This window comes from Pyrus communis, chromosome 1, assembly GCF_041283825.1.
Source record: "Pyrus communis isolate YQ-2024b chromosome 1, ASM4128382v1, whole genome shotgun sequence".
In the NCBI taxonomy this organism is placed as follows: domain Eukaryota; kingdom Viridiplantae; phylum Streptophyta; class Magnoliopsida; order Rosales; family Rosaceae; genus Pyrus; species Pyrus communis.
This window is the reverse complement of record NC_142565.1, coordinates 9,963,831-9,991,301: the sequence shown is the minus strand read 5'-3', so window position 1 is coordinate 9,991,301 and position 27,471 is coordinate 9,963,831. Positions and strand designations below refer to the sequence as shown.

The window sequence follows — 27,471 nt, the reverse complement described above, 5'->3', positions numbered from 1 at the left end:
CCTTATGTAAGTTCTTTTAGGTTTCATACCTGTAGTGTTTTCCTCATCCCCTTTCTACGTAAAAACTTGCTGTATATGTTGCTCGTTTCACTCAAGATAATCTTGTATTGTTTCTCTTTCCACCTTATGTTTATCAAATTTATGACTTACGCACCGGCTATCTCTTGTTTTAGCGCTCCTGTAAAGATGGTCTATATCCTCTTCCGTTGCCGTCACCTTCTACCTCCACCCTCGCCTCCTCAAGCTCTTTATGTTGTCTCTTCCACCACCTGTCATAATCCCCACTTGTCTCTACCTCCACTAATATTATAACATATAGTAGTGTTATAAACGTACTATTAACATGAACTAATAAGCTAAATTTCTCCTTCAAAGGGGTGCTCACTAATAAGCTTGCTATCAATGAGCCTCTCATGGAAGAAGAAACACACATCCAACAATCCAAATGGGAAGGTAAAACTCTGTTGAGCTACAAGGCCCCGCAGCAGATGAAGTTTGGCCTCTCTTGGCAGATTTTTGCAACTTCCACAAATGGTTCCCAATTCTTGACACTTGTTATCAAGTAGGAGTCCCCGACCAACCTGGTGTGATCCGGTACGCTTCACTCTATCCCGATGCCTTTGGTAAAACATCATTATCTGCCGATGATCAGAGATCCATCAAGTGCGTCACAGAGAAGCTACTAGCGATCGATCCGATCGAACGGTGCTTGAGCTATGAGATCGTTGATAATAATATGGGATTCAAGTCGTATGTTGGAACCATGCAAGTGCTGTCTGTCAATGACCGCGATTGTGCCAGTTGTAAGATCGACTGGTCATTTGTTTGTGATCCGATTGAAGGGTGGAGATTTGAAGACTTTCTATCTTTTTGTGGCTCTATTCTCCAATCAATGGCAAAGAAGATAGAGCATGCTCTTTCATCTACCGCGTGAACGTTGAACGTTGACTCAACATGTTACTATTTGTCTTCGTTTTATTCAGAAAATGTTGTTAAATTTAAATAAATTTTCAACTATTTATATCAGCAAATAAATAGATCGAAATTTGGGTTTTTCTGTTGAACTCCCAAGACATTGGAGAGGTGTTTCATGTAATGGTAAGTAATATTCTATAAATTACATGCCTTTTGTATATTACAAATCTAAATTTGAGAATGTTTAAAGTTCGAATATCATGATAAATGTGACCTAATATGAAATATTTATGATCTAAGCTAAAGTTATGGGTAATTCCGTAACTGTGCTTCTTCCCTACCCATGGAACTTACGAGGATGCACAAATGCTTGAGAAGCTCTATCTTGAATTTGTCCACATCCAACCACCTCCTTCTCCTATGCAAATTATCGATGCATCAGTTAAGCATCTTTAGACGAAAGAGTGGTCCCTTATGATTGGTTGTTGCGCGTCTCTACCTCCCACCTATCCTACACATTTGATTACGGTCGTCACTGCGAAGCTATAGTAAAGGTGCGTGAGATCTTACTATCTAGCCGTTGGTATTTCGCATCTTCATAGAGAATTCAGTTTCACCGTCCATATCATACACAGCAGGGCACATTTTGTATTTTAGCTGCCCAAGTGCCCTTATTAACGAACAAACGCAAACCAAACAGGTCCTCATCACATATATGACACCAATGTTTGGACCCTCAATCATTTCTAGGTCCACCAACTTTCTATCCCTGGATGCAGCCCCCAAACCAACAGATGTGTCTTGGCCAATATAAGTCTTGTAGTGTCCTTTTTGTGTAATGAAATTGTAACCCTTTTAAGACCTTTTCATTCGAAAAGTTACCCATGTTTATATCCCGGATCGACTGTTGAACAAGGCATATCGCAAGCACTTGCCAAAGAGAGCGAGAGAAAGTTACTTACAAAAGAGAAACAATTTCTTATGAGTTTGTATTCCAAACACATTATGTACTGTCGTGTGAAACCAATAGACATAAAAATATTCTCAAGGGCGCACCCCAAGTAATTAAAAAGATGATGCGTTGCAACTTAGTACTACACGGGCGCATCCCAAATAATTAAAAAGATGATGTGTTGTCACTTAGTACTACAGTCTGGTGGCATTCTTTTTGTATTAAAACCCCACACCTGACGAATTGAGCAGGTGGTCAAGTGGGGATAGTATCGGTGTTGTTAGAGTGGGCCTATGGTCCGTCTACCTGAAATTTAAGATGGTATCAGAGCCAAGGGATGGGCCCGTACATCAACGTGAACGGGTGGGTCCCCTTTGACCCCGCTCGAATGGGTGAGCCCCGACTTGGCTTCACGTAGGCCAAGAGATGCCACATGAATGGGTGGGTCCCCATTGGCCCCGCGGGACCGGGTGAGCCCCAACTTGGCTCCATGTGGTTGTCAATATGTGGAACTTCACGTGTGACCCATAAAATGGGGTCTCACGTGTGGGGGAATGTTAGAATTCCTCTGTCCTACATCGGCTATAAGGCTTGAGAATAAGCCATTTATATAGAATCACCCCACTCTAACTATCACTGATGCCTTTTGTATTAAAACCCCACACCTGACAGATTGAGCAGGTGGGCAAGTGGGGACAATATCGGTGTTGTTGGAATGGGCCCATGGCCCGTCTACCTGGCGTATTTTGGCCTACGTGGAGCCAAGTCGGGGCTCACCCATTTGCACGGGGTCAAGGGGGACCCACTTGTTCACGTGGATGTACGGGCCCATCCCCTGGCTCTGATGCTATCTTAAATTTCAGGTACACGGGCCATGAGCCCACTCCAACAAAATCAATATTGTCTCCACTTGGCCACCTGCTCAATTCGTCAGGTGTGGGGTTGTAATCCAAAAGGTCTCGGTGATAATTAGAGTGGGGTAATTCTATATAAATGGCTTGTTCTCAATGATGTGTCTTTGCCATTTTATGGGCCACATCAACCTGGTGAGTAAAAATTGATCTACAAGTTTTGGATTTTCCAGAGATCAAATCTCCACTGATTGACTAATTGAAGCCTGATTTGATTTAGTGAATCTTGCACTCCTCCATTGCAATTTATTTGATACTTTTTTTTACAAAAAAAAAAAAAAAAAAAAGGCCGCCAGAGGTGGGGGGAGTTCCCAACTGGTGGCAAGCCACGATTATTTACTTCTTTCTGGTCCGGAGAGATTATGGGGAATTTCACCTTGCCCGTGGCCCCAGTCAAGCAGAATCACCAGCTATTTGACTGCAATTGCAACGTTTTGCTCACAATTTATTTATTTTTATTTGTATGATATTCACAAGTAGCATAAAATAGTTCGGAGATTTTCTAAACAAGTTAACATTGCAAGTTTTCTTCAATAGCTTGGGACTGCTCAATAGTTTGAGAAATAAATAGTGAAGATTGATTCTAAGAAATCAAACGGTGAAGATTATTTAAAAAGTCGGACTACGTGATAGGCTGGACTATCGAAGACAAGTCTGTTTACATTAGGACAATGACAAGTTTAAGTTTTCTCTCGTCAAACAATGTCAACTTTAGGTTATAAGGGAGTGGAAAGGCCTCTTTGCTTAGTCGCCATAATTAGGTAATGCGTGTATAATCATAATAGTAAGGGTAGTGCTATTCACACATCCCTTTTTATCTTCCACACACCCTTATTAATTTTTATCCATTGATTTTTTCAATGCGTTTGATCCAATGATAAAAAATTTAGATAGATGTGAAAGATAAAATTATATATGTAGATAACTCTTCCCAATAATAATTATGTATTCCTATTTGTTTTATCGGTAAATATTGACATTTTCATGAACTAATTAAGAATGTTCTCAGTTTAATTCCTTGTGGTGCCCCATATCACAATCACAATTAGCTCTAGGGTTGGACTCGCTTGCACTAGCTTCATGCCGATTATGTGCATGGCGTGATGGTGATTTGATAATTTCGTTTTTTGATCGAGTTCGAATAAACCCTACCTCTTACATATTTATTTTTTGAACAAACGACATTATCTACACTAAAGGAGTGAGGGAGTGCTTAAGCCTCACAATGAACTAGTAATAATTATGGAGTCTAAAATAATATCAAAAAAATTTAGATGTGACACGTGAACTTTTATTCAAGAAAGACAAGATTGCTCTCAATAAATGGGTAGGCTTCTCAGATGCTCTCACGCGCAGCTCACATCCCTGAAGGTCTTAGCAGCTGAATACGACTACCCACAGCTCGCATGCCCTTGGCAAGGAATTAAAGATAAGGATTAATTACCCAAATCCTATTTTTAATATATTCCCATTTGAAGATTGACTCCAATCAAGTAAGTAATCCTAATTTAAATAAATTAAGGATAATTACATCATTATCTCAAGATATTATTTCCTATGAAATATCTTGAGAATATTTAGATAATATCTCTCCATTAAATACTACGGCCAGCCCTATCCCTATAAATACCTCATATTCTACCAAATTTTCAGAGCTTTTGCAACCCTAAACACTTTACTCTCTCAGAAAAACTAACTTAGGCATCGGAGATCCGTTGACCGAACCCCCCCCCCCCCCCCCCAAAAAAACAAGTGGAAATTTGCATCGACAATAATATGGTTCAACTCCGACCTCATGCGGTTCCACCACACTTGGTGTGAGGATTGTCCTAGTGAGACGATCTCACCGATTATTGTCTCTAATTTTAATTAGTTGTCCTTAACTTTTAACCATTTTATACACAAAGAGGTGTCCTTTTTAATGGAAAAATAACTAAAAAATAAGAGTAATTGCATTCGGTTTCACCTACTAGCACTATACATATTATTCATTTCATTTGGTTTCACCTACTAGCTAGCAGTCTATGCATGTGATAGGATCCATTTCGATTTTGGATTTTGCTTCCCAATTTGAAACTTACCTTTTCAATTTGAATTACCAAAATTACAATTCGATTTTCGTTTCACCGACTAGCAGTCTATGCATGTTGATGTGATCGTGTAATGCCAAAATTACAATTATATTTACAATACAGTGAATTTAGGTCCTCTTTTTTCTCACTTTGTGATTAATAGACTTTAATTATAGAGACTATAAATTTGCTCCAAATAATTCGAGCCAAGTTTGAGTTAGAGAAACTGAGTCGTGCTGAGGTTTGAGCACCTTCGTATCGGCTTCAAATAAATAGTAAAGATTGATTTTAATATTACTTCTAAGAAATTGAACGATGAAGATTATTTAAAACGCCGGATTACTTGATATGCTAGACTCCCAAAGACTGTTCACACTGAGGACAATGGACAAGTTTAGGTTTTTTTTTTTTTTTTTTTTTTGGAAAAATTAATAAAAATGACTTCAAATTTTTACATTTTAATAAATAAAAAAAACCATCAACTAACTTTATCTAATAATAAGGTACAAAATAAAAAATATATAAAAAACACCACATGCGCTGGCGCGCATATATACATCCCACTCCACCTCCCATTTCCACTCTGTTTTCTCCCTATTGTCAACTAACATTAAGCCCTTATTATTATTATTATTATTATTATTTTGTTGCTTAGAATAATAGAAAGACTTCAAATTGAATTAGATTTTCCTAATTTTATTTTTGTGGTGTTGTTTCCCAATAGTAGTCAAGATGACGAGAGATTTTTCAATGTGCCCGGGACACAGAGTGATATACCACGTCTCTATACAAGTGGTGAGATTCTTGTGTTAAAAAATAAAATTTCCCACCACTTACATAATAACACGTGGTGTAGAAAGTTAAGATTGTAGGTGAAGGAGAAGAGGAAGCTGCACATGGGCAGACAATAGAAGAAAATTAAGTAATTGGTGTAGAAAGTTAAGGAATTGAAGAGATACAGAGAAAATTTGATGAGTATTGAAAAAAAAAATTAGAAGAAGAAAATGTGTTTGGAAGGTGAGAATGTGCCAAGAAAATTCAAGAAGATGAGAGAGAAGAATGTAGTACCTAAAGTTTCATAAACAGTGTAGTACCGTTAAGTTTCATAAACAGTATGGTAAGTTTCATAAATAATGTTGTAATTTTTCATAAACAGTGTAATAAGTTTTAAAAATAATGTCTTAAGTTTCATAAACAGTGTAATAAGTTTCATAAACAGTGTAATAAGTTTCATAAACAGTGTAGAAAGTTTCATAAACAGTTTATGTGAGGATGCGTGAATCCACATGTCAGATTTTTCTTTTTTTAATATTAAAATTATATCTTTTTCATTAAAATTTAAGTTCTTTTGTCCTTTTTATTAAAATTTAAAGATTTTTTATTAAAATTTAAATCTTTTTAATTAAATAAAATTATAGTATGATTTTTTATTAAAATAAACTTAGCCCAAATCATTTATATCAAAGTTCCCTTTAATAAATTGGTTGGGGTATGACCTCTCCATCATTGGGGAGAGTCTAAACTTCAGAGGGCCATTTTCACGCGGGGAATCTCCTTGAATTTGTTCGCATCTTATTAGTGGAATTTTTGTTTTTGTTCGGATTTTATTAGTCGATCTTTGATAAATTACTGATTATGTTATCACAAAATATTAACGTGTTAAACCACCTTCGTTGTTTCTGGATTGCAATTCAGTCATTGCACAACCGCAAAATTGTTCCAGAAACTTTGATGAAAGATATGATTTCAGCCCGTGAAACTTAGCAAATTCATCAATTATGTTGAACTTGACATATTTTAATTTTTTGAATGCCTAAAATACCCCTATTTGAATGGTTGATGTACACAATTAATTCCATGGATTGAAAGGAAGAATGAATTGTTTTACATAAAAAAGATAAAAAAAATATTAATGTTATAAATTCATTGCCTAATATATAATAACGACAAAAAATGCCTAATGTATGTAATAATAAATGCTTAATTAACGTCACAAAAATTATATAAAAAGTACAAGTAAATTATTTTCTTATTAAAAAATTATAAATGTGTAGTTTTTTTTTAATACGATTGTTCACTCCCACAAATAGTGAACTGTTGTGGTCTATTTTACTGAAGGGAGAAAGTGAGGGCCTTTATTTATAGTAAACTAGATAAGATTTATTTCCTTGCAAATAATATAAGATCTTCTAGTATCCTAAAAACAGTCTATATATGGATCTCATATCTATTAGAAAGTAATACAAATGTGGTATGAAAAATGTGGTAAGAATAACATTTTTTATAATTAAAATCTAAATTAAGGATCATCTTCCTAATGTATAAGTATTTAGTAAAGAAAATTTAAATTGAAAAATTAAATTGTATTTTAACCATTAAAAGTGTATAAATCTAATGACTTAAAACTTGTGTCTAAAATCTAGTACCACGAACCTGCCCTCATATCTAAACACGTACTGATAAAAAGGGACTATCTTGTACTTTTGTACATTCCAGCAAAAACAGAAAGAAAAAAAAAAAAACACTATTGTCGATGCAGAGTCACTTACCACATGATCCATGCACGTATTTTCTCTTTCGTAGTCATTACAATTTACATTTAAATTCACCCTACTATAAATCTTTAATCATTTTGATCCGTTAGTACACATCCAATTGTTCATGCGTAAACTGTAGGTAGAATCTGCAAAAGTTTATAGTTTTAGTGCAAGAACATTTAGTTTCAATAGCAAGCTGAGAATTTGACTCTCGCCCTCCATGGCCTCATCATTTGTACTCTCCTTCATTGCATTAATTTCAATAGCCATCACCATCCCCCTCTGCATGTCCTCTCCTAAAACACCACTCCGAGGTTTCGAGACACGTCTCATTCATCGCGACTCGCCTGAATCTCCGCTATACAACCCTAGTCTCACTCGTGCTCAACGCAAAGAAGCAGCTCGTCGCAGAAGCATAGCCAGACAAAATTACCTCACGAGGCGAATGTCACCAGCAGCAGTAAGTAACGCTACTGCCCGCATTGATTACGATAATGGAGTCTACGTAATGAGGTACAAAATTGGAACCCCTCCAATCGACACATATGGATACTTTGACACTGCTAGCACCTTAATTTGGATGCAGTGTAATCCCTGCAAAAAATGTTACAATCAAAGCATACCAATCTTTGAACCTGGAAAATCATCCTCCTACCGAAAGCTGATGTGTGACGATGACCGTGTGGAGTGTGGCCTAGTCCCAGATAACGGTTGCCCAAGTGAGGATGGTTCATGTACTTACATTACGGCTTATGAAGATGGAGGGTCTTCCGAAGGAGTCGCTTCCAAAGAAACATTCATGCTCGAAGGTGAAACAATCCCTGATATGACTTTCGGGTGTGGTCTGAAGAATTCAGATACGGATCCGGATGAAAATCCGCCAGGAGTTGTTGGTGCAGGTAGAGAACCAAGTTCACTTGTTGCGCAATTAATTAGAGAACGGACTCGTTTTTCGTTTTGCATTTCGCCTTTTAATCGAGGTAACCGTAGCAATGTGAAATTCGGTTCAAAGGCAGTGATCCATGAGGGTAATCAGACCCCATTATTTCCTGGTCGATACGGTTGGTACCATATAGGGGTAGAAGGTATTAGCGTTGAAGGTACTAGGCTCAACATTTCGGAGGATGTGTTCAGATGGAGGCCAGAGGGAAGAGGAGGCATCATCATAGATACAGGAACAACATATACTCACCTTGCATCGGAAGCTTATTACGCAGTCCAGAGCGCGGTGATAAATGCGCTACCGAATTACAAACACAAGATAAATCCCCATTCGGAGTTCCTGCTGTGTTATGATTCGGATGATGGCTTTCATATGAACATAGCACCTGATATAGAGTTCCATTTCAGAGATGATCGCCGACTAGGGTTTGATTATACATTGGATCCGAATAATGTTTGGAATGAAGATAACTGCATGACTATAAAACCAGATTATCATGGCCTTTCTGTGTTGGGAATAAACCAGCTTGAGAATGTGAACGTCGGGATCGACTTTCAGAATAACATCGTAACTTTTAAGGACACTGATGACTGTCGGGATACCTAACTAAAGTGTGCATGGTATAAATAATTAGTGATGTGGTCTAAAATGTGGTGCAAAAACTTCCATCGGTATGATCATCATCCCTGTACCATATATTAGGGCTGAAGAATCAAGAATTCCTTTGTTGTTTCCTTTTTTGGGACTGAAAAATATTTTGCGGTTGGTACTGAAATTTTTTTTTTTTTTTTTTCTCTTTTTCCAGCAATTGTGATTGGTAATGTACTTAGTATGCTGGAAAAAGATCAATTTTAGACCCTACAAAGAACACACTTTCTACATTAAAGACATCATATTTCTACGGTATGGTTCAATAAAACGATCGTAACCTTTTAGGGCTTCAAAACCTCTGCTTCTTATAGGAGTTGTCTTAATGTATTTCTCCTTTTCAGATTTGAGTTTCGTTGTTGGTTTGACACGAGGCCATAATTTTTTCCGCTCATCCATTTTTATTGTGTTAGGGTAAGGCTTCATGTCCCTCGCTATCTATTGTGCTTTTAATTTTGGTTTAACAATATATTAACAATAATATCTTTCCGTTGTAGAAACTCTGGTGCGTACTAGATCATCATCTGCCTTCGCACCAACAACATCATCATCTGCCGATCACAGATTGATATGTTGGAACCATGTAAGTACTGCCCATTGACGACTCCGATGATCCCAACAACCGTTGCTGCAAGATCGGGTGGTCGTTTGTTTGTGATCCAATTGAAGGATGGAGATTTGAAGACCTTGTATCATATGTTGGCTCCTCTCCAATCAATGGCAAAGAAGATGGAGCAGACTCTTCTATATGCTATTTGAACGTTGACCCTTTTTTCAATACAATTATATTGGGGGTGGGAATTGAGGTATGACATATAATTGGAGTTCACAATTTGGTATCATACTCGTCATCATGTAGAATTGAACTTAAAATCTCTCACTTACAAGCAAAAGAGAAATGTGAGCCTTTGGTGTTATCACAAATCGAAATTTAAAAATGACTTGAGTCCGAATATCATGAAAGTTGTGACCTAATTTGAAATGTTTGTGATCTGTTTACATTTCAGTTCTATGAGGTAATGAGCCTAATGTGCTCCAGCAAAAAGATACAAATTCAAACCTCACAGAGACGTACAGACATTTCAAGTTCCTTTTTCTTGTTTCCCTCAACCTCTCATGGAAAAAGAAACAGTCATCAAAATGGCAAGGAAAACACTCTCGGAATAGAGTTCCCGGCGAACCCCATCCGGTCCATTACTGTACAGTAGCATCATCAGATGATCATGAGCCATCAACGACCGCAATGGCAACCACCAAAGGATGCAAGAGCGAGTGGTCCTTTGTTTCTGATCCGGCTGAGGGCTGGAGAGACTTAAAGATTGCCTATCTAATCTCCGGTTTTGCCCCCGACTCACAGCAAACACGATGGATGAAACGACGGCTCCTCACCGATCTACTTGTTTAGGTTTCATTTGATTCAACGTTGAGCTTGGTACATCAAATAAAGTAAAGTAATTCCAAGACAAGTAAAGGAGTGATTTCCCTGTTGAGTACTTGTATATCATAGGATGAAAAAGCTTATGGTTTTTATATATTTGACATTGATACATACTTCAACACTACCAAGTAAATAAACTGAAACCCCAAGCTCCAGCTGTCTCACCAACTTCTTTATCAATCTGTCTAAACCGCAATCGTACGCATTACTTCACAAACCTTCGCCCCTGAAATGTAAAAGAATTATAAGCCTAGGGGATACAGTGGATTGTTTCAAACTTAGGAACTAAAGTGAAATCTGTCAAGGCTCTAATCATCATAATTTTCCCTTCTTTTTTACCCTAACAAGCTTTACCCTAGGATATACCTGTCTGTCTCACCCACTTCCTTATCACTCCAGTTAAACAACAACGGCGTGAGCCATGCTTTGACTATAATGCCATTGAGCAAAGTTCAATTGGTTTTTCAGAGATTATAGACGGTTGTCATAAATTTTTAATCTAATCCTAATATCAAACTGTAACCAAAATTCCATCAAAGACAAAAGTTTTGTATTTCAGCTTTTAAGAGGATAACCGGAAGCTTAACAGACTAAGTACGAAGCCTCCAGCATTGAAACGTTATAATCCAATAAAAGAATCCTTAAAATCTAAATTCACTAATAACATTAAGATAATGTTTAACACACAGATGAGGGAAAGAGATATCCAACCAGGCTAACTACAGAGAGGTATGCAGGTCCCACCTTCTGGGTTCTGCTGTTCCTTCCATATCCGTCCTGTGACCCGCAGCTTCAGCTCTTTCCTATCCCCGCCTGAGAAGAAAAGTGCCATGTTGCGTTGTATTATGAGGCCATCATGGCTGTCTCTAACCTTCTTGTGGCTATCCCTTATGCTTCTTGGGTTGCCCTCCCAAATCAGCTTTCGGCCATTTCCACCAACCTCCAAGCTGTAGCTGTAGTTACGAGCTTCTGTTTCATCCCCCATGAACCGGAGAAATGCCATGTAAACGGGGGCCATACCAAGCTGGAAGGCTTCAAAATGTAGACAGAAGTACTGACCAAAACAGTGGAAGACCTATCAAGGATGAAAAATAAGACAGTTACTTCGCTACCATAAAAAAACCAAAGCATACATCTTCAGTCTGCTATATAGTCACAGTTGATCTAGTCTTACGTATTGCTATCAAAGGTCCCATGATTCCTATAGTCCCATATTAACTGGGAAAGTTGAATTTTAACCAAAAAAAAAAACTGGGAAAGTTAAACCAATCAACTAAATCATGCATTTTTAATTGGGATAGTTAAACTACTCAACTAAGTATTTATATTCTAATTGGGAAAGTTAAACCAAACAAAGTCTTATTTTCAATGGCTAATGATCCAATTCCAGTATTAACTTCACCTATTGCCCCCATAGTTAAAGTGATGGTTTCTTGATTTATGCAATGCCCACTAATTTATAGTGTGAGTGAACCAAGCAATTTTCATTCAGTCACCAGTTTTATACAAAGAGGAGGAAACACGTATGTACTTACAGTTAACATCCACGTGGCATTTTCTACTTCACGAGGATTAGACTTTACATAACGATGATTAAAAGTGCATCCGGAATGCATGTCCACCTTGTGATCATCCCGGAGATGAGAAACAAGGAATGGAATATCCCCAACAGCTGAGCAGTCTGATCCAGCATATGGACAGTTGTATGGTCTGAAGTTACAGACAGCCTCATGTTTCAGTTTACTATAATAGGGAAATATCTCTGAGCACCCAAGAGAGCAATACTTGCAGGGCAGTTCAAGCGATTCAGCAACCTTCTCCAGTGCTAGACACCTTATGTCACCAAGCTCCTGTCTACAAGTCGGGCACCGATTATGCACCCTTGCTTTACAGGTGGAACAAAGGGTATGCCCATTGTGACACTGCAGAAACAAGTTTGGATTTATAAGCCATAAAGGTCAACCAATCCTAGATGAATTTTACAAGCAGCTACATATTATCAATAGAATCCCCATGCTTAGCCATCCCAAATAAATCTAAGGATAGCAAGTCAATGAGCATCCCTTGATTTCAATAAGCATAATAAGCATATTGTAAGGTATACAACTCCATTTTCCAGAGTATGATGTAAGAGTATGTAAGAGAGGCGGAGTAATTTTATACAGCCACACACTCTAACAAAACAGCTGATAAAACTTCCGTCCTAAGCAGCACTGAATGGATTGAATAAATAGTCTGAACTCGGTGCACCCAATTTCAAGCACAATACCTTTACGCAGATAAGGCACACAAAACATCTCTATCAATTGGTGGTAGTGTTACCACCCTCCCACCTGTTAACCGGCTTCACTTTACAAAATAAGTGATAAATTGCTTTCAAAATAAGTGCCAAATACGTCCACAATAGCACATTCACCAACCCCAGGTATCTGTGAACTTCGAAAGCTCTTATTTGTTATTAATCCCTTTCAAACTAATATGATCCTTGACGCAAAATTCACCAACCCCAGGAACTATCACGTAAACACAATATTTAGAACGAAATCTGATTCTGTGCTTTGGTATTCCTGTTACTCGGAACTACAGAAAAGCACTTACAAGTGAAGCAAGTTTCAAAATCTTCAAGTTATTCTAGATTGTTGTAGATTGTTACAAGTGAAGCAAATTTCAAATCCTGTTACAAGCAAAACTAGAACTGTTGTTGATTGTTGTTTAACAAGGATAAATAAGTAAAAGAATCCTAATTAACAAGGATTGATTTTTAAAACAAAATTCAGAAACTGATAAGTATATTTCACCTTCTAATAATAAATTCAATAAACCTACCAAACAAAACCCAGAAACACAAACACCACATAAAATTAAATCCCACAAAAAAAATAATCAATTCAATAAATCATCATTCCTAGCATTAACCCAAAAAAGTCAAAATCTTCAAAAACGAAAAGAACAAAGGAACCCAATTGAGGAAATTGCAAGAAGGGGCGAACCTGATGGATTGGAGGGTACATTGAATTGGTGCAAACAGGGCATTCAAGAAGCTCGTGGACGCTGGTGGTGCCGGGAATGTTATTGCCGGTGTTGCTGTGCGCCTTCGGAACTGAAACAAACTGATGAATCGGACGGCCATGGATCTCATCATCGTCAATCAAATCCAAAGACGCAAGACTTTCAATGATGTCTGATTCCATTCTTCAATGGAAACAAACCCCACACCCAAAATTTTGAAACCCAAAATTTAAAAAACAAAAATTTGGGGAAAAAGATGAAATCTTTCGATTCTTTGACTGATGGGTAGATTCCCCAATTCACAATTATACAAAAACGAATAGAAAATTGGAGGGGAAAAAAAGGAAAATTTTGGAATGCATTGTGCGATGAAACCCAAAATTTTATTTTGCTTTTTCGTAAAAGGGGTGCTTGTTCATCGTTGGTTTACAGATAGAGAGAGAAAGAGATGGGTCACCGTCCAGATGATATCAGCCGTCTGATTAAGATCAGACGGGTGTCAAGTGCCCGTTAAAGATTCAGTTAAGGGTTTTGATTGGTAGGTTAATAGAATAGTGGGGGATTAATAAAAGGGAAGGTTAATTTAGGGAGCTTATTTAAACAATTCTGATTTGGTATTTGGTAATTGGTAATTAGCTGTTGTTACTGTGGAATTAATGGGTTTTGGTAAGTAGCAAAAGACCAGGGGGAGATAATAGGATGCGGAAGGAGATCCCATCCGGATCTCTACTTCTAAAACTCAGGAATCAAGTGGTCTGGACCTTTAAAAATTTAATTCAATTGCTAAAAATTATTATAGCTTTTAAAAGTTTTTACTAATTTCTCTATTTTTAGTCATCGAATCAAATTTTAAAAAGTTCGGATCACTTGATTTCTGAGTTTTGGAGAGAGAGATCCAGAGAAGATCTCTTTCCAATGGGATGCCCATCTGATGTATGTGGTGCGTATTATTGTGATCTATTTTTTTGAATTTTTAAAGTGTGGGTCTCATTTTATCCATATAAAACTTGCATACTTGTTTGTATTATTTATTAAAGAAAATTTAATATATAGATTCATTAAGGCACAACTTTATATAAATTTATGATGACATTTTTTATATATAGATTTTGGAAAGTGTTATTTCACATTCATTTTACTTTGTACACACTCGTATTAATTTTTTGTTATTAACCTTCTTTAATTCATTCGATTTGACGTCAAAATTTGAAAAGAGCGTGATAGAAATAAAAATTGCCAGATTTTATGATGGCGGTTTTGCTGACATATTATTTTGTGATTAATTTGGAAGCATGAGCTGATTTTGGCTTCTAAAGTGATAATTTGTTGAATACGGAATGTGGAATTTTCACAATTTTCTAATGAATCAGTAGAGTTTTATTGACAAAGATACAACACAACACCAAAATAATAGCCAAACATGCCAACCAATTAGCTATTACAATCCTCAAACAAGTGTTCAAAACTAAAATTGAAAGGTTCTTGGAACCAAAAACAAGAATTGCCAATGTGAAAAGCATAACGAACAAAGCAGTGGACAACATCATTGGCTTAAGGACGATTATGAAGAGCATACCGAGTAAAGCAATCGGCAACGCCATTGGCTTAGCAACCGACTTTAGTGATCTCTGATTCTCCGACGACAAAACTTTCGCATATCCAACATGAACAAAGGAATTACTTCTTCAATGCCCAATGGTGTTTACAACACAAACATGTTATAAACTTATATCCAACAGTTCCAGGTTGAATTGGATCCTACTTTAAACCATGGATACTTTCACATTATTGCATAAATTAGGACTTACTCCTGCAAAGGTGACTTGAAAGTATCTAAATTCATAGTCATCAAAAGCTTCTAAGCCATTTTTATCTCATAAATGAAGTTATCAAATCAAACTTATTATCGAGCTGAAATTATTCAGTCAGAAGATTTTTTTTTTTTTTTTTTTTTCCAAACCGCTCAATATGTCTGTTGTTAGGCTATAAATCTTACCATCATACACGATTTCATTTAATTTAACGGTTCAATTTACAATGAAATAGCATAACATTTCAAATTATTTGATGAAGTGAAAACCGCTCAACATGTTTGTTGTCACAGGAAAAGACAAATACACGATGTTTATCAAAATTAGATAAATTGACAATGGCGTAAAAGATGACTTGACCTCAACGTTACTGCCATTTTATTTGCAGTTTTGTTTGTGCCATGACAAGTAACCACCCAAAAAGTAGGTGAAGCCGAATATTCTATTTGGTTATGATTCATTGATTCTTGTCTGTAGACAGCCTAACCAAACAGGAACAAGCCACATTTTACACATTTTTGTATTAGCTGTTATTGTCTATCATATGCAGCAGCAGGCACGGGAAGCTGCAATTCCTCTTCTTCGAGAGCAACTTGTATGACACGGGCTGTCATGGTAACCTCTCGTGTCAATGACACAATAACACGTGAAGAAAAACTAACCACATGTTGTTATATTATTGGCATGTGACATCGGCGGTATACCTGTGCTATATAAGTCATTGCTATCAAGAACAAACCACAACAAAAATTACACATGAAATAAAATCAAACTTCTTATCTATTGACCTACCTTTTATGCATACATTCGAAAGAATTTAAATCCGAAATTAACATATGTTACAAAACCGGCCGAAAGACAGCTTGGAAGTCCCTAATTGCTATAAGTCAAGAAAATGTATATTAACAATTTTACAAAAAAGCAAGTAAACCAATCAATTAGCCAAGAAGCAGAGAAAGAAAGTGTCCAATTACCACTGATTCGGGAAGGCTTCTCGGTAATTTGCATCCTCGCCCAATGTAAGTTGTCTTCCAGTGGCAGCGCTTGCTCGTGTATTCAAAATCCTCCGAGCTAGTCTATCTTTTGGTGTTTCTTTCTTCTGCAGCAAGAAGGCAAGGGTTTTCTTTTTGTTTCTGAATGATGGGTTCCTACTAGTACTTGGCTCCCAATCTTCTCCAATAAATGCAGATTTAGAAGTTGAAGCGACTGCAGCATCTCGTAAAATCGCTTCATTGTGTTCTCGTATTTTGGCAAGCTTGGCACTCTTCAGTGCCTTTTTATCTATTTCTCTCTTCCTTGAAAACTCTTTATCTTTCTCACGAACATTCTGCACGGCTTGTTTCGCTAACTGCTCTACCAAATTGGTCCCTAAATAATTCTCGTCTTTTGGAGGGTTCTGATTCAGTGGCTTTCCCTCATCATCTCTGGGTATAATAGGTCCATGAAATGGGCAAATTCTCAAGTCTCTTCTCGGACAAAATTTTCCATTGCTTAATGGTGCTCGGCATGGCTGAATTTCAACCTGCTTTTCTTTGTATACAGTAGCCTGAAGATTTAACTCCGCAATCTTTTCTGCTGGAATAACTGCATCCTGATCCACCCTGCCCCAATGACTTTCAACCTCCAACCCCCGATGGTTAGCCAAAACATCCCTCTTTGAACCCCAACTGGCCAAATGAGTGCTCCAGTTCACCTCTGGAGCTTCAGCCAGAAGCTTACTCCTCAGAGGGTCTGAATTGCTTCCCCCACCTTCACAACTGAGCCTTTTACTGCCATCGCTCTAATTATCCTGGTGTTTAGGATTATCATAGCGTTTGGGAAGTCTACCTTGCACCTCCTTGGGTGTTGATGCCATAGCAAGACCTCCCGGTTTGTTACTGGGAAGACTAGAATTCCCACCCTCAGTTGTTTCAATCTTGCCTTCTTCCCAAAAATCTTCTTCCTCATGATTTGCAGTGTTTGAAAGAGTGCATCCCGCTTCTTCACACTTCTTCTTCACTGATTGAATATTATTCCGGATATCAATGAACTCCTTCAAATACGAATCTCTGGACCTGTTATCAGTCAGTTCAACTTTTACAAGAACAAGGACCCCTTCTTGCACTGCAGCCAAATGCTTTACCAATATCTTGTAAAGCTCCCTCAGGGCATCAAAAACCACTTTGTTCTCACTATTCTCATGAACTTTTTCTCCTTCTTCCAATGCATGTAAGCGCAATTGCTGAAACTCATAAGAATGAAATTCCTCCATATCTTCGTCATCTAAAGGACACAACGGCACACCTTCCTCTTTGGGGCGTACAATTTCTAAACACTCCCCAATCTCATCAATAGTTGACTGTATTTCTTCCTTAATTGATGCAAAATTATTTCCCAAATTCTTAAACTTGTTCAATAAGATCTTTTTCGTCTTCCTCTCCCTTTCCCTTCTCTGCTGCTCAAGCCGAGTCGCAGTTTCCTGTAGATTTGGGAACTGATACTTAAGGGTGTTCTTAAGGTAATCAAACCCTAATCTAATCTGCTTATAGTGAACCCCAAATGAAGAATTCCACTTCTCCAGAAACTCAATCGCTTTCTTACGCAGAACAATTGCAACATTTTCCGGAGGTGGGAGCGAAGAACGTATACAAAACCCGACACTTAAAGTCAGCAATTGATCCAAATTCTCCACAACAAGAGCTCTAAAGAGCTTTGACCTCATAAAAAGCTCATCAATTATAAGTAGTGTGAGGTATCGCACCTGCAAAATTCATATATTTTAGCAAAAACTTCTCTCCCATAACTCATCTGACAGTAGCAATCTGAAACCCCAAATTATAATACCCACGCAAACAAACAGAGAGATTAAACAACAATTTCCAACCGAATTGAATAACTCACTATCCTATTTTTCACCATTATTTCCTACAATTTCAGATAACTGAAAAGGGTACGCAATTTAAAAAGATGTTGATTCAAAAATCGAACTTTCCCTTTCGAATTTTCTCGCAACGAAACACAAGATAGAAAATAAACCCTAGAAAAATACACTACAAATTACAAACAGAAACAGAGAAATTAAATATAAAGATTCAAATTTTCACGGAAGAAAGAGATATTATATGCATGAAAAGGACCTGAGAGTGCTCGCGCTTCATAAGATCCATGAGAATACGGGCGGCGAGTCGGAGCTCCGAATCGGAGTAACGGACCACCGACTTGATGGCCTTGAGGAGGCGTGGGTCGACCTCCGGTTCGATGGAGGTCGTGGCGTTCTCTATCAAAACCCTAACCTTCCCTCCTTCCTCTTCTTCCATTGCTTCTGTATTCAACCAAGCAGAGGTTGGAAGCTTCTTTGAGTTTTCAAAATTTGAGGATGATATATAGTTTGTGGATTTGGGTATTTTCGCGCTGGGCAAGAAAGGGGTCAAATGTCACAATCTGAAGTTATGAGGGACGCAAGAAATAAAGAGAGTTTTCTATTTAGACCCTCTAATTTTTTTGAAATCCAAAAACCCCCTCAGTGGCCAGGCCCACATTGATATTCCATTTCAAACCAAACTTGCATTTGGGTTTTAAATTTGAAAATGGTTATTAGCACTTCAAAATTTTTATTTTTCACTCTCAATTTTTTATAATTAAAAAGAAAAATTTATTTGTAAGTGAGTGTAAAATAAGATTTTTAGAGTGTTAATAACAGTTCTCTTAATTTTATGAAGATATTTTCTTTGACCCAATAAAATCTAGGCCCATCATAATCAAAAGAATGTCTTTATCGTTGATATATATTGAGTTCACTCATCTACACCTCCCTTGGTGATTTCTTTATGGTTGATATATTGTGAGATCAGTTACCGTGCGTTCCTTAGTGTTTGTTTACCGTTGATGCATTGTTACTTCAACATGCATTAATAGTTTGTAATCGTTCGTATTCAATGGTTTTTTACACTCGATAAATCATAGCTTTCATATTCAATAACGATAATTAGTCATTTTGCAAGCATCAGCGATTGAACAAACACAACTCGTAGAAAAAAAAAATGCACCCTCACCAACTATTTCAAATTTTTCCACTTCTAGTGAAATAACATAAAGCCACCGTAATTGGCAATCATCCACGGATGTTAAGTAGCCGAAGCAATTAAAATGGACTTGAATTCAATCCGTTGTTTATTGTGTTAAAATGTGAGATGGACAATACTGGACATGATGTGCTATGAATCCACAATAAAGTAGATTTTCTAACATATCATTATATACGGGTTACAAGTTCTATCTCACAAATTTATGTCAATCCAATTCTATCTCTAAGGCCAAATCTCATATAACCCACCAAACAACCATCGGTGTTGCCTTTTGATATGATGAATGGCTTAGAAACTAGGATGCATGTAGCTTCCTCTCTAGTTCTTCTTCCACGTTTCTGTAATAAACAATATCAGAAACTAAAAAAATAAATAAAACAAAGTGTTAATTTAGTTCTTTGTTTTTGAAAGATCTTCATGAGTCTAATCCTCATTTGGTCCCTAATATATCAACATTATGATGATGGTGTTGAAACAACTCCAAGAAAAACCATGTGCAATCATATTGAAGAGATGACTAAAATGGTGTGCTATCCATACATCATTTTTTACTTTATATACATCATTTTAATATCATATAGACTGAATTTAAAAAAAGATCAAATAACAAAAATTAGATAATACTCAAGTTTTTTTTTTTTTTTTTGCTTGGTTTTGAAAGATAGGATTTAGGGTTAATGATTAACCTATATGATATTTGGTACGGTCTACAACGAGTGTCACTAACTTAGAAAATGGATATGCTCCGGATCTCTTCTTCCTAATTCATCAAATCTGGAGATCTAGGATATTAAATTTGATTCAACAGCTACAAACAGGAGTTCATTTTAATTATAACTTTAGTTATTGGATTGAATTTCAATGGTCTGAATTTCCGAACATGAATTAGAAGGAAGAGATCCGGAAATGATCCCTTTCTCTACTAACTTAGGCCGTGGTCCAATTTGCAACTAGAGAAGGGGGGCCCCACCAAAATTCAACCTTTTATTGGAAAAATATCCCCAACAACATTAGAATATCAAGCGTAGGGTAATAAAGTGGTGACATAATTTCAATCCAATCAATTACCCGTGCTTGTTTTCACACTTCACCCACCCACCCTCCACGCCACTTTTAACTTTTTAATTTTGTTTGACAGCTACAAAAACACCCAACATATCTTTGAGGATAAAATTTTACTTTGCTCTATCTTATCTTTTATCTCTTATCTCTTATCTCTTATCATGACGTATATTTACGTGACGTTATTATTTTAATTTTTTTTATTAATACACTTAAGATATAGCATAATATCGTCTAACTTTTTCATAACAAGTGAAATATTATATGGTATGCCTTTTTGTTTGCCGAATAAAAGTTTCTCCTAACTGACCACCACTGAGGGTTTTTTTTTTTTTTTTTTTTTTTTTTTTTTTTTGTGACAATTTTCCAAAGGAAGGTGGCACACAAGGAGACAAGGCGAATATATATACCGTACGTGATCGTATATTTGTAGTAAACCGACATATTCTCTTTTGGGAAAATGACACCATCTTTTCTTCTACTCTCGCACTAGAATGGCCACAGGCATCCATGTGCCTGCTCTTTTGACTTAGAAAAATGATACTTCCTTGGCCGTGTGGAACACGGTCACTGAGGCCACTGCCCTTACTTTGTCAGTCTCTCATTTTCTCACCCCCAAACTGCCAAATCCCAATAAATTTGGATAAGGGTTGTATGCCTTCTTACTTCCGGTGTTCTGTTGTGTCTTTCTATTTTGTGTGATCACCGTTAAATTATGTCAACATTTTATATATTTTTTTTTATAGAGATAATAAGATAAAAATGAATAGTATTATAAAATGTTGACGTGACTTAACCGTGATCACACAAATAGAAGGGCACAGGTGAACATCGGAAGTAGGAGGGCTGACCATTCTTGTCCAATAAATCTTCCCTACTTCTAACCTTATACAATTCTTTTACAACCCACTCAATTCCTAATCAATGCACATTATAAAAGAGGTTTTCACTATCAAAGGGTGGGGTATTGAACTCGAAACTTCTTCCCATTTTGGCTGGATAACAAGGAGTATCACTACACTAAGAATTAAGTTATTTATCGTGTTTAATTTATCTTACAAGTAGTGGGGATTTCAAACTTGAACCTTCTTTTAGCTTTTGCTAGCCAATTTGGGTTGTAGTATTGCTGTACTAAGAACTAGCTCATATCGACCCTTGAAACACGATTTTCAATCCCATGGCCCATTAAAAGAGTAGTCGCATCTAGACTAGCAAGAAGGTCGTGTTTGTATAGGTTTTGTGTCATATCCGTTATTTTAACAAATCATGTCATGTTAAACATGTTAACTTAACGGGGATTTAACAGGATAACGACCCAACCCGTTGACGGATTGACTCGAAATTTGTTATTTTCTATCATTTCAATCGGGTTAATTGTCATGCAAATAATTACCATGCCTAATGTCTAGACATGTCAAAATATTCGTATTGTTGTCATTTATGTGTCATACGCATTATCTTAATGGATTTTTAACGTGTGACAAGTACCCAATAACAACTCGACTCGTTAACAAGTTTTTAACGGTGATTCGACAATGATCTAACGCGTAAACGGGGGACTGGAACATATTATTTTCTTGTCGGACTCGTGTAAAAATTGTCAAGCCTAGTCATCATATCATTTATCATTTACTTATTGTCACTCCTCAATTTTCAAACATAAGAGTCAACATGGTGGGGTTAAGAGGAGTAATCGGTCAAGAAAATTATTTAAAAAAAAAAAATCATTGCTAATCGAATCTTACAATAAATCAAAATTAAAGCAATTTAAACAATATTTAATTGAATTACCCTTTTATATATTAGAGAGTAATAATTTATCAGTAGATATTACATAAAAATAAACACCACGTGAACATTGTAACTTGTAACCTGTAATAAGTTAACCAACACAAGACACCTCCAATTCCAGCAACGAAGGTTTGCTGTTCCTGCTTTCATTTCATATCAAATTAAAAATAAATAAAAAAGCCAAAAGCCGAAAGCCAAAAGCCGAAAGCCAAAAATAAAAATCAGGGAAATTGGGTTTTTTTCGTTTCCCATCACGCCGCTACCAAAATTAATTATGCGCACCCGCGTGGAGAAAACCCGACCCGGGAGCCTGCCAGGTCATACACGACCCGGAAACCTTGCTGCTGGATGTTACCGATTATGGACAGCCCGCCCATCGTACCCGCGAAAGCAAAGCAGAAGCTGCTGCTGCTGTCCACTGGGATCAGGTAGTTCGTTGCCGGCAGTGAAACGTCGGCGTTTCGGAAATGCAGCACCACGGTGGGGACTTTGACTTCGGTCCTTCCGGACAAGTCGAAACACGTGTCGAATAGGGAGAACTGTGGCCCCCGCTTCAGACCAGAAGTGCCGGCCCGGAAAGCGTCGCGGAGAGCGTTGTAAGCGGGTCGGGTTAATCGGGTCACGGAAGTGCCCGAATCGAGAATGACCCCTCCGTTTCCTGCCTGGTCAAGTTTGAACAGCGATGCCGTGATTCCCGGGACACGTGTCCCACCGACACTGATACCGATGAGCTCGACGTAGTAAAACGTGTCGAGTTTCGGGTTCGCGAGGAGGGGAGTGAACCGGGCGGTCCGGGAAACGGCGGAGTCACCGAAGACGACCGAGGATGGTTTGGAAGAAGCGGACCGGTCCACAAGGCAGTAGGAGAATTTCCGGTTGAATCGGGAGCCGGTCAGGGCGGGAAATGATAACTTCCCCCGGCCGAGCCCCAACAGCCCCGCCGCGCCGACGAACAGGCCCTCGTTGTCGTGACCGCATCCGATTGCCACGCGTCCCACTTTGGTGCCGCGAAACGTCAGCGTTTCAGTGGAGAACTCCCCGAAAGTGAAGGAGCCGTCCCCGTAGGAGACTTGGTACAGGCAGGTCTTCTTGGAATTACAACTGGGGGAGTCCAGTTTCCGGCACAGAGGGGACCCACAAGGGATTGTGGCGAAGGATCTGGATTTTCTCGGGTCGAAAATCGGGTCGCTCTGTTTGTAGCAGCGCCTGCAGGGGGCGCATTGGAGCCACACGACGTCGCTTCCGGTGTCGAGGACCATGTAGACGTACCTGGGAGGCGTGCCCACGCCGAGGCGCGTGAAGTACTCGCCGCTGCCCTGCGAGAGTCCGGAGACAACGGAGCTGCTGAAGCCCCTAACAGGCACGCGACCGCCGCCTCTTGTGGTTCTGTTTGGGGAGGCGGCAAGGGAGGTCAGCGTCTTGACCCTGAAGGCGTCGCGCTGGAGGCGGAGGTTGAAGAGTTGGGTGGGGGTTTTGTTAAGCGCCACGGCGTCGATGTGGTGTAACTGTACGGACAAGGTGTTTGGGGTTGGGGTGGTGGTGGCGGAGGGGGAGTTGGGGTCGAGTTGGGCGGTTTCGGATTCGGAGACGGTGTCTGTCCATGAGAGGGTGGTGGGTGGGGTGGGGAGGGGGTTGAGGAGGAGGGTCTGGTGATCAAGGGCGGAGGAGAGGGAGAGGAAAATGGCGGCGAGGGAAAGGAAGAAAAGGGGAAGTGTTGCCTTCCCTTCCATTTTTGAGAAGTTGTGGAGTTTTAGAGAGATAGGAAATGGAGTTTATAGGGAAGGGAGAGATGGGGGAGAGGACGAGTATAAATAATTGGAGTGAGAAAGTGATACTGACTGAGAGTGTGAATGCTGAAAAAGGCAGTTAAAAGATTGGAGGGAGTGAAGTTAAAACAGTTTTTGGTGGGATGGTAGAGATGTCAGATTGTCAGATCTAATATGTTATCTAGGAGATATATGAATGAAACAACCAAAAAAATGTTACAAGAGTATTGCTACATTTACTATTTAGTTAGTATTATTATTTGTATCATATTTTTAAGAGGTATTTGTTGATTTACCTTTTAAACTTGTATAGAACTATCAATTTATCTTTTGGATTTTAATTTTAACCGATTACCTCTGAAATTTTTATAATTAGTCAATTTCTCTTTGAACTTTAATTTTAGCAAATTACTCTCAAAACTTTTACAAATAGCCAATTCTCTCCTTGTAATTAGATTTTAAAAAAATTCATTCAATTTTTCATCCATCCATTTTTTTTCATTTTTTTTTTTTTTTGCCCTCGTATAGTTGGTTCCGTGACCAAGATGGATGGAAAATTGGATGAAAATTTTTAAATCTAACGTCAGGGGAGAAATCGGCTATTTATAAAAATATAGGGTGATAATCGGCTAAAATTAAAGTTCAATACGAAAATTGGCTAATTATAAAAGTTGGAAGGGTACCAATCAGCTAAAATTAGAGTTTATAAAAAAAATTGGCAGCTCCATACAAGTTCAGGGGCAAATTGATAAATATGCCTACTTCTTATAGAGATAGGGGCTACAAATGCATGTAGGTTCCCTTCTCCATTAGAAAAATTGTATAATTGATGGTACAACTAAGTAGTAAGTATAGTATTATGAAATTAAAAGTAAAATAAAACTATCTTCTTACTATTTTTGGTATATTTAAGAAAAAAAATCATTAATTATTTTCTAACAAAAAGAAAGTAATTTAAAAAGACAGAAGTGACCTGGAGTTTAGGTGGGGTAAACAAATAGGCTAAAGTCCATCCGGAAGTGTTGGTAAAAGTTGGGTTTGTATTAATGGTTGTTAGTGAATAATTAATTGATGGGGAATTGAGTTGATTTCAGCTGGCCAGAAATACTAATGAGACTTTATTAGTGAATAATGATTTTAGATTTCATGTTTATTTTAAGGTATTGTTTTATATCGCATTAAATTTTAGATTTATTATCCCCACATCTTTTTTTATTTCATACACAATCTCTTAATATGCGACCGCCATAACCACTGAATTAAAGAATATCAAAGTACAAAAATTAACAAAAAATGTACGGATAACACACTCGTAAATTCTTTCACTAAAAAGCAAAAATCCTTTCATTATCTTTGCTTTAAGCACATGGGGAAGCTTTGTTCTTTATTTTATCTTTAGCTAAAACGTGCGGACTAGCACTAAATTAGTTATTTTTAATAATTTTGAGGGTACGAGAGAAGCTTTATTCATAAATGAAGAAATAAGCGTAATACTTAGCCCCAATTACTTTTACTTAAAAGAGCATTTTGAAAAATATTAGACGACTTTTCAAGTAATTTTAAATACGCGAGGATTGTTAAAGATGATTTTATCAATCGATTTGGAATTCTGCCACCTTTACAATACTCCAAATGGTGGACTCGCAGGGCCAAAATCCAACAATCTCGGCAAGATTTGATGTTGGTTGGTTTGTCATCATGTACATGACTCGTGCAACCTGACCCAGCACAAATTGTTCATTATTTATTTATTTGAGGATTAAAAAAATAGGAAAAAAAGCAAGAAGTTTCCGTGTAGCCATTGACTTTTATTCTTGTAGCTTCTTGCAAGTTGAAAAACAAATTTTGGTGCTTCCCGTGATTGTACTTCTCTCTCTTATTATTATGAAAGTTTTAACAAAAAATACATGAAATAATTCATTTTAATGAAAAATTATATTTTTACATTAAAAATTCAATTCTGGTACTATTTATTTTACTCTTTATTTTATCTTTATCGTTAAAACTCAAAATTTTCAAGCATTTTTCATTAGTTTTTCATATTATTTATGCACGATAAACTTAAGATTACAACGAAATCTAAACATCATCAAGATTTATTGCTCATAATATAGGATGCTTCTACAATAGGCCGTTACAAATATATACCGTAATGACATTCTTACGACTCTATAAAACCTCCTTAACCAACTAGAGATCAAATATTACTAGATCAATTCGGTCGTCCGCAAAAGAATAGCTACAACTAAGCACCACGAGGCATAAGGTTTACTTCACATATATATAGTTTTTTTAGTTAAAATGATTCCTAAGATTTGGATAACTCCTCACTTTATTCCCTAAGACTTAAAAATTGACAGAATTGGTTCCTGAGTTTGTTAACTATTAATCATTTTGGTCATTTCATGAAAAATCTCTACTAAATAAGGATAAGATGACAGAAATACCCACAATTTTGTCGAATCATTTTGACCTATTGTTTATTAAATTCAAGGTACTTTTGTTATTTTAGTTATTATTTAACATAACTTTTCACGGAATGACCAAAATGATTGATGCTGGATAATCTCAATGACCACTTGTCTTGATTTCAAACTCAGAAATCAAAGTAAAGAGTTATGCAAATCTTAAGAAAATTGAAAAATATATATATACATAAAAAAACATTTGCAGAAATACATCGTGTAACACAATTGATATTCATTGATTGGTACTAGATTTATCAGGATGTGATTCTACAACAGAGATACTATCATGCAACTAAGAGAATTGGATAGAGGTTTCACTTTGGAATATATGGCTCACATTTATTAGACGGATGACGCCATTAAAATTATATAAATACATAACTAAGAATTTGGGTGGATTGGACAAAATTTGCTTGAGATGGTGTTTACTTCTAAACTTTTGGGTAATGTGGTCTGTGAACTGAAAAAAAAGAGGGTAAATTAGGGAAAAGAACGTACCAAAACTTTGTCTGCACTGTAGATAAAGGGGCTTTTGGATATAATTGTGTGAATATCTTTGGGAAAAGGATCATCTCCTGATATTTTTGCAAGGATCTAGAAAATCCATCAATCTCATTCATCGTACCACGTGTAATAAAAAATTATTTTAAATTTTAAATTTTAAATTGAATATAAATAGTATCTAATGAAAATTGATAGCACAATATACAATGAATGATCGTGATTGATTAATTCCCCGGATCCCCACAAAGGATCTGGAGAGGATCCTTTTCCATATCTTTGCAATAATCTTCTTATATATAAAGGCAGCAGGGCTTTTGAACAATGGTTTGTGGGGTCACATGCTTCACCAAAAATAAGTGGACAAAAATGCCTCTTAAACAAAAAACTTAAAAAACATTCCAAAATAATGCATAAAATGTGGCAGAGGTATTTTTGTCATATAAACAGTGATAAATAGTGTTTTTAATATTTAACTATTTACTGTACAGTGATAAATAATATTTTTAATATTTAACTTTTTCCTGCACAGTATTTTTTTTTAATTTTTAATTTTTATAATTAGTACCTCACAATGGGCTAG

The 27,471-nt window shown here is 37.1% G+C and overlaps 4 protein-coding genes and 1 pseudogene across 5 annotated transcripts; 2 read left to right on the top strand and 3 right to left on the bottom strand.

Moving 5' to 3' along the window:
* The first annotated feature begins 413 nt into the window (after positions 1 to 413).
* Positions 414 to 1,045, top strand: LOC148699115 (lachrymatory-factor synthase-like; annotated as a pseudogene).
* Positions 1,046 to 7,607: 6,562 nt separating this feature from the next.
* LOC137719777 (aspartic proteinase CDR1-like) lies at positions 7,608 to 8,936 on the top strand. The gene has a single exon (XM_068458799.2). The coding sequence runs from the start codon at positions 7,608 to 7,610 to the stop codon at positions 8,934 to 8,936; it is 1,329 nt and encodes a 442-aa protein (XP_068314900.2).
* Positions 8,937 to 9,933: 997 nt separating this feature from the next.
* LOC137720186 (E3 ubiquitin-protein ligase SINAT5) lies at positions 9,934 to 13,909 on the bottom strand. Of its 2 annotated transcripts, none has more exons than XM_068459203.2 (4): positions 13,407 to 13,909; positions 11,952 to 12,338; positions 11,161 to 11,491; positions 9,934 to 10,642 (listed from the first exon to the last, which is right to left on the bottom strand). In XM_068459203.2, the coding sequence occupies exons 1-4, from the start codon at positions 13,605 to 13,607 to the stop codon at positions 10,602 to 10,604; spliced, it is 960 nt and encodes a 319-aa protein (XP_068315304.2). In that variant the 5' UTR covers positions 13,608 to 13,909; the 3' UTR covers positions 9,934 to 10,601. The 2 variants fall into 2 exon arrangements, with proteins under 2 accessions (XP_068315304.2, XP_068315305.2); XM_068459204.2 differs by having other exon boundaries at positions 11,128 to 11,491; positions 13,407 to 13,847.
* A 2,084-nt stretch (positions 13,910 to 15,993) lies between these two features.
* Positions 15,994 to 18,634, bottom strand: LOC137721015 (UV-stimulated scaffold protein A homolog). The gene is made up of 2 exons (XM_068460139.2): positions 18,353 to 18,634; positions 15,994 to 17,976 (listed from the first exon to the last, which is right to left on the bottom strand). The coding sequence occupies exons 1-2, from the start codon at positions 18,530 to 18,532 to the stop codon at positions 17,017 to 17,019; spliced, it is 1,140 nt and encodes a 379-aa protein (XP_068316240.2). The 5' UTR covers positions 18,533 to 18,634; the 3' UTR covers positions 15,994 to 17,016.
* A 3,505-nt stretch (positions 18,635 to 22,139) lies between these two features.
* LOC137719681 (aspartyl protease family protein 2-like) lies at positions 22,140 to 24,078 on the bottom strand. Its single transcript, XM_068458726.2, has one exon. The coding sequence runs from the start codon at positions 23,881 to 23,883 to the stop codon at positions 22,426 to 22,428; it is 1,458 nt and encodes a 485-aa protein (XP_068314827.2). The 5' UTR covers positions 23,884 to 24,078; the 3' UTR covers positions 22,140 to 22,425.
* Between the last annotated feature and the right edge of the window lie 3,393 nt (positions 24,079 to 27,471).

What these genes read in the sequence shown, in the direction of transcription:
- LOC137720186 (XM_068459203.2), bottom strand. Translation starts at nt 13,607, where the DNA reads ATGGAATCAGACATCATTGAAAGTCTTGCGTCTTTGGATTTGATTGAC. An exon ending in ATGCCACGTGGATGTTAACT is followed by an intron (nt 11,492 to 11,951) that starts GTAAGTACATAC and finishes CATCCTTGATAG; the next exon opens with GTCTTCCACTGTTTTGGTCA. An exon ending in GGAACAGCAGAACCCAGAAG is followed by an intron (nt 10,643 to 11,160) that starts GTGGGACCTGCA and finishes TTTACATTTCAG; the next exon opens with GGGCGAAGGTTTGTGAAGTA.
- LOC137721015 (XM_068460139.2), bottom strand. Translation starts at nt 18,532, where the DNA reads ATGGAAGAAGAGGAAGGAGGGAAGGTTAGGGTTTTGATAGAGAACGCC. An exon ending in TGAAGCGCGAGCACTCTCAG is followed by an intron (nt 17,977 to 18,352) that starts GTCCTTTTCATG and finishes TGAATTTTGCAG; the next exon opens with GTGCGATACCTCACACTACT.
- LOC137719777 (XM_068458799.2), top strand. Translation starts at nt 7,608, where the DNA reads ATGGCCTCATCATTTGTACTCTCCTTCATTGCATTAATTTCAATAGCC.
- LOC137719681 (XM_068458726.2), bottom strand. Translation starts at nt 23,883, where the DNA reads ATGGAAGGGAAGGCAACACTTCCCCTTTTCTTCCTTTCCCTCGCCGCC.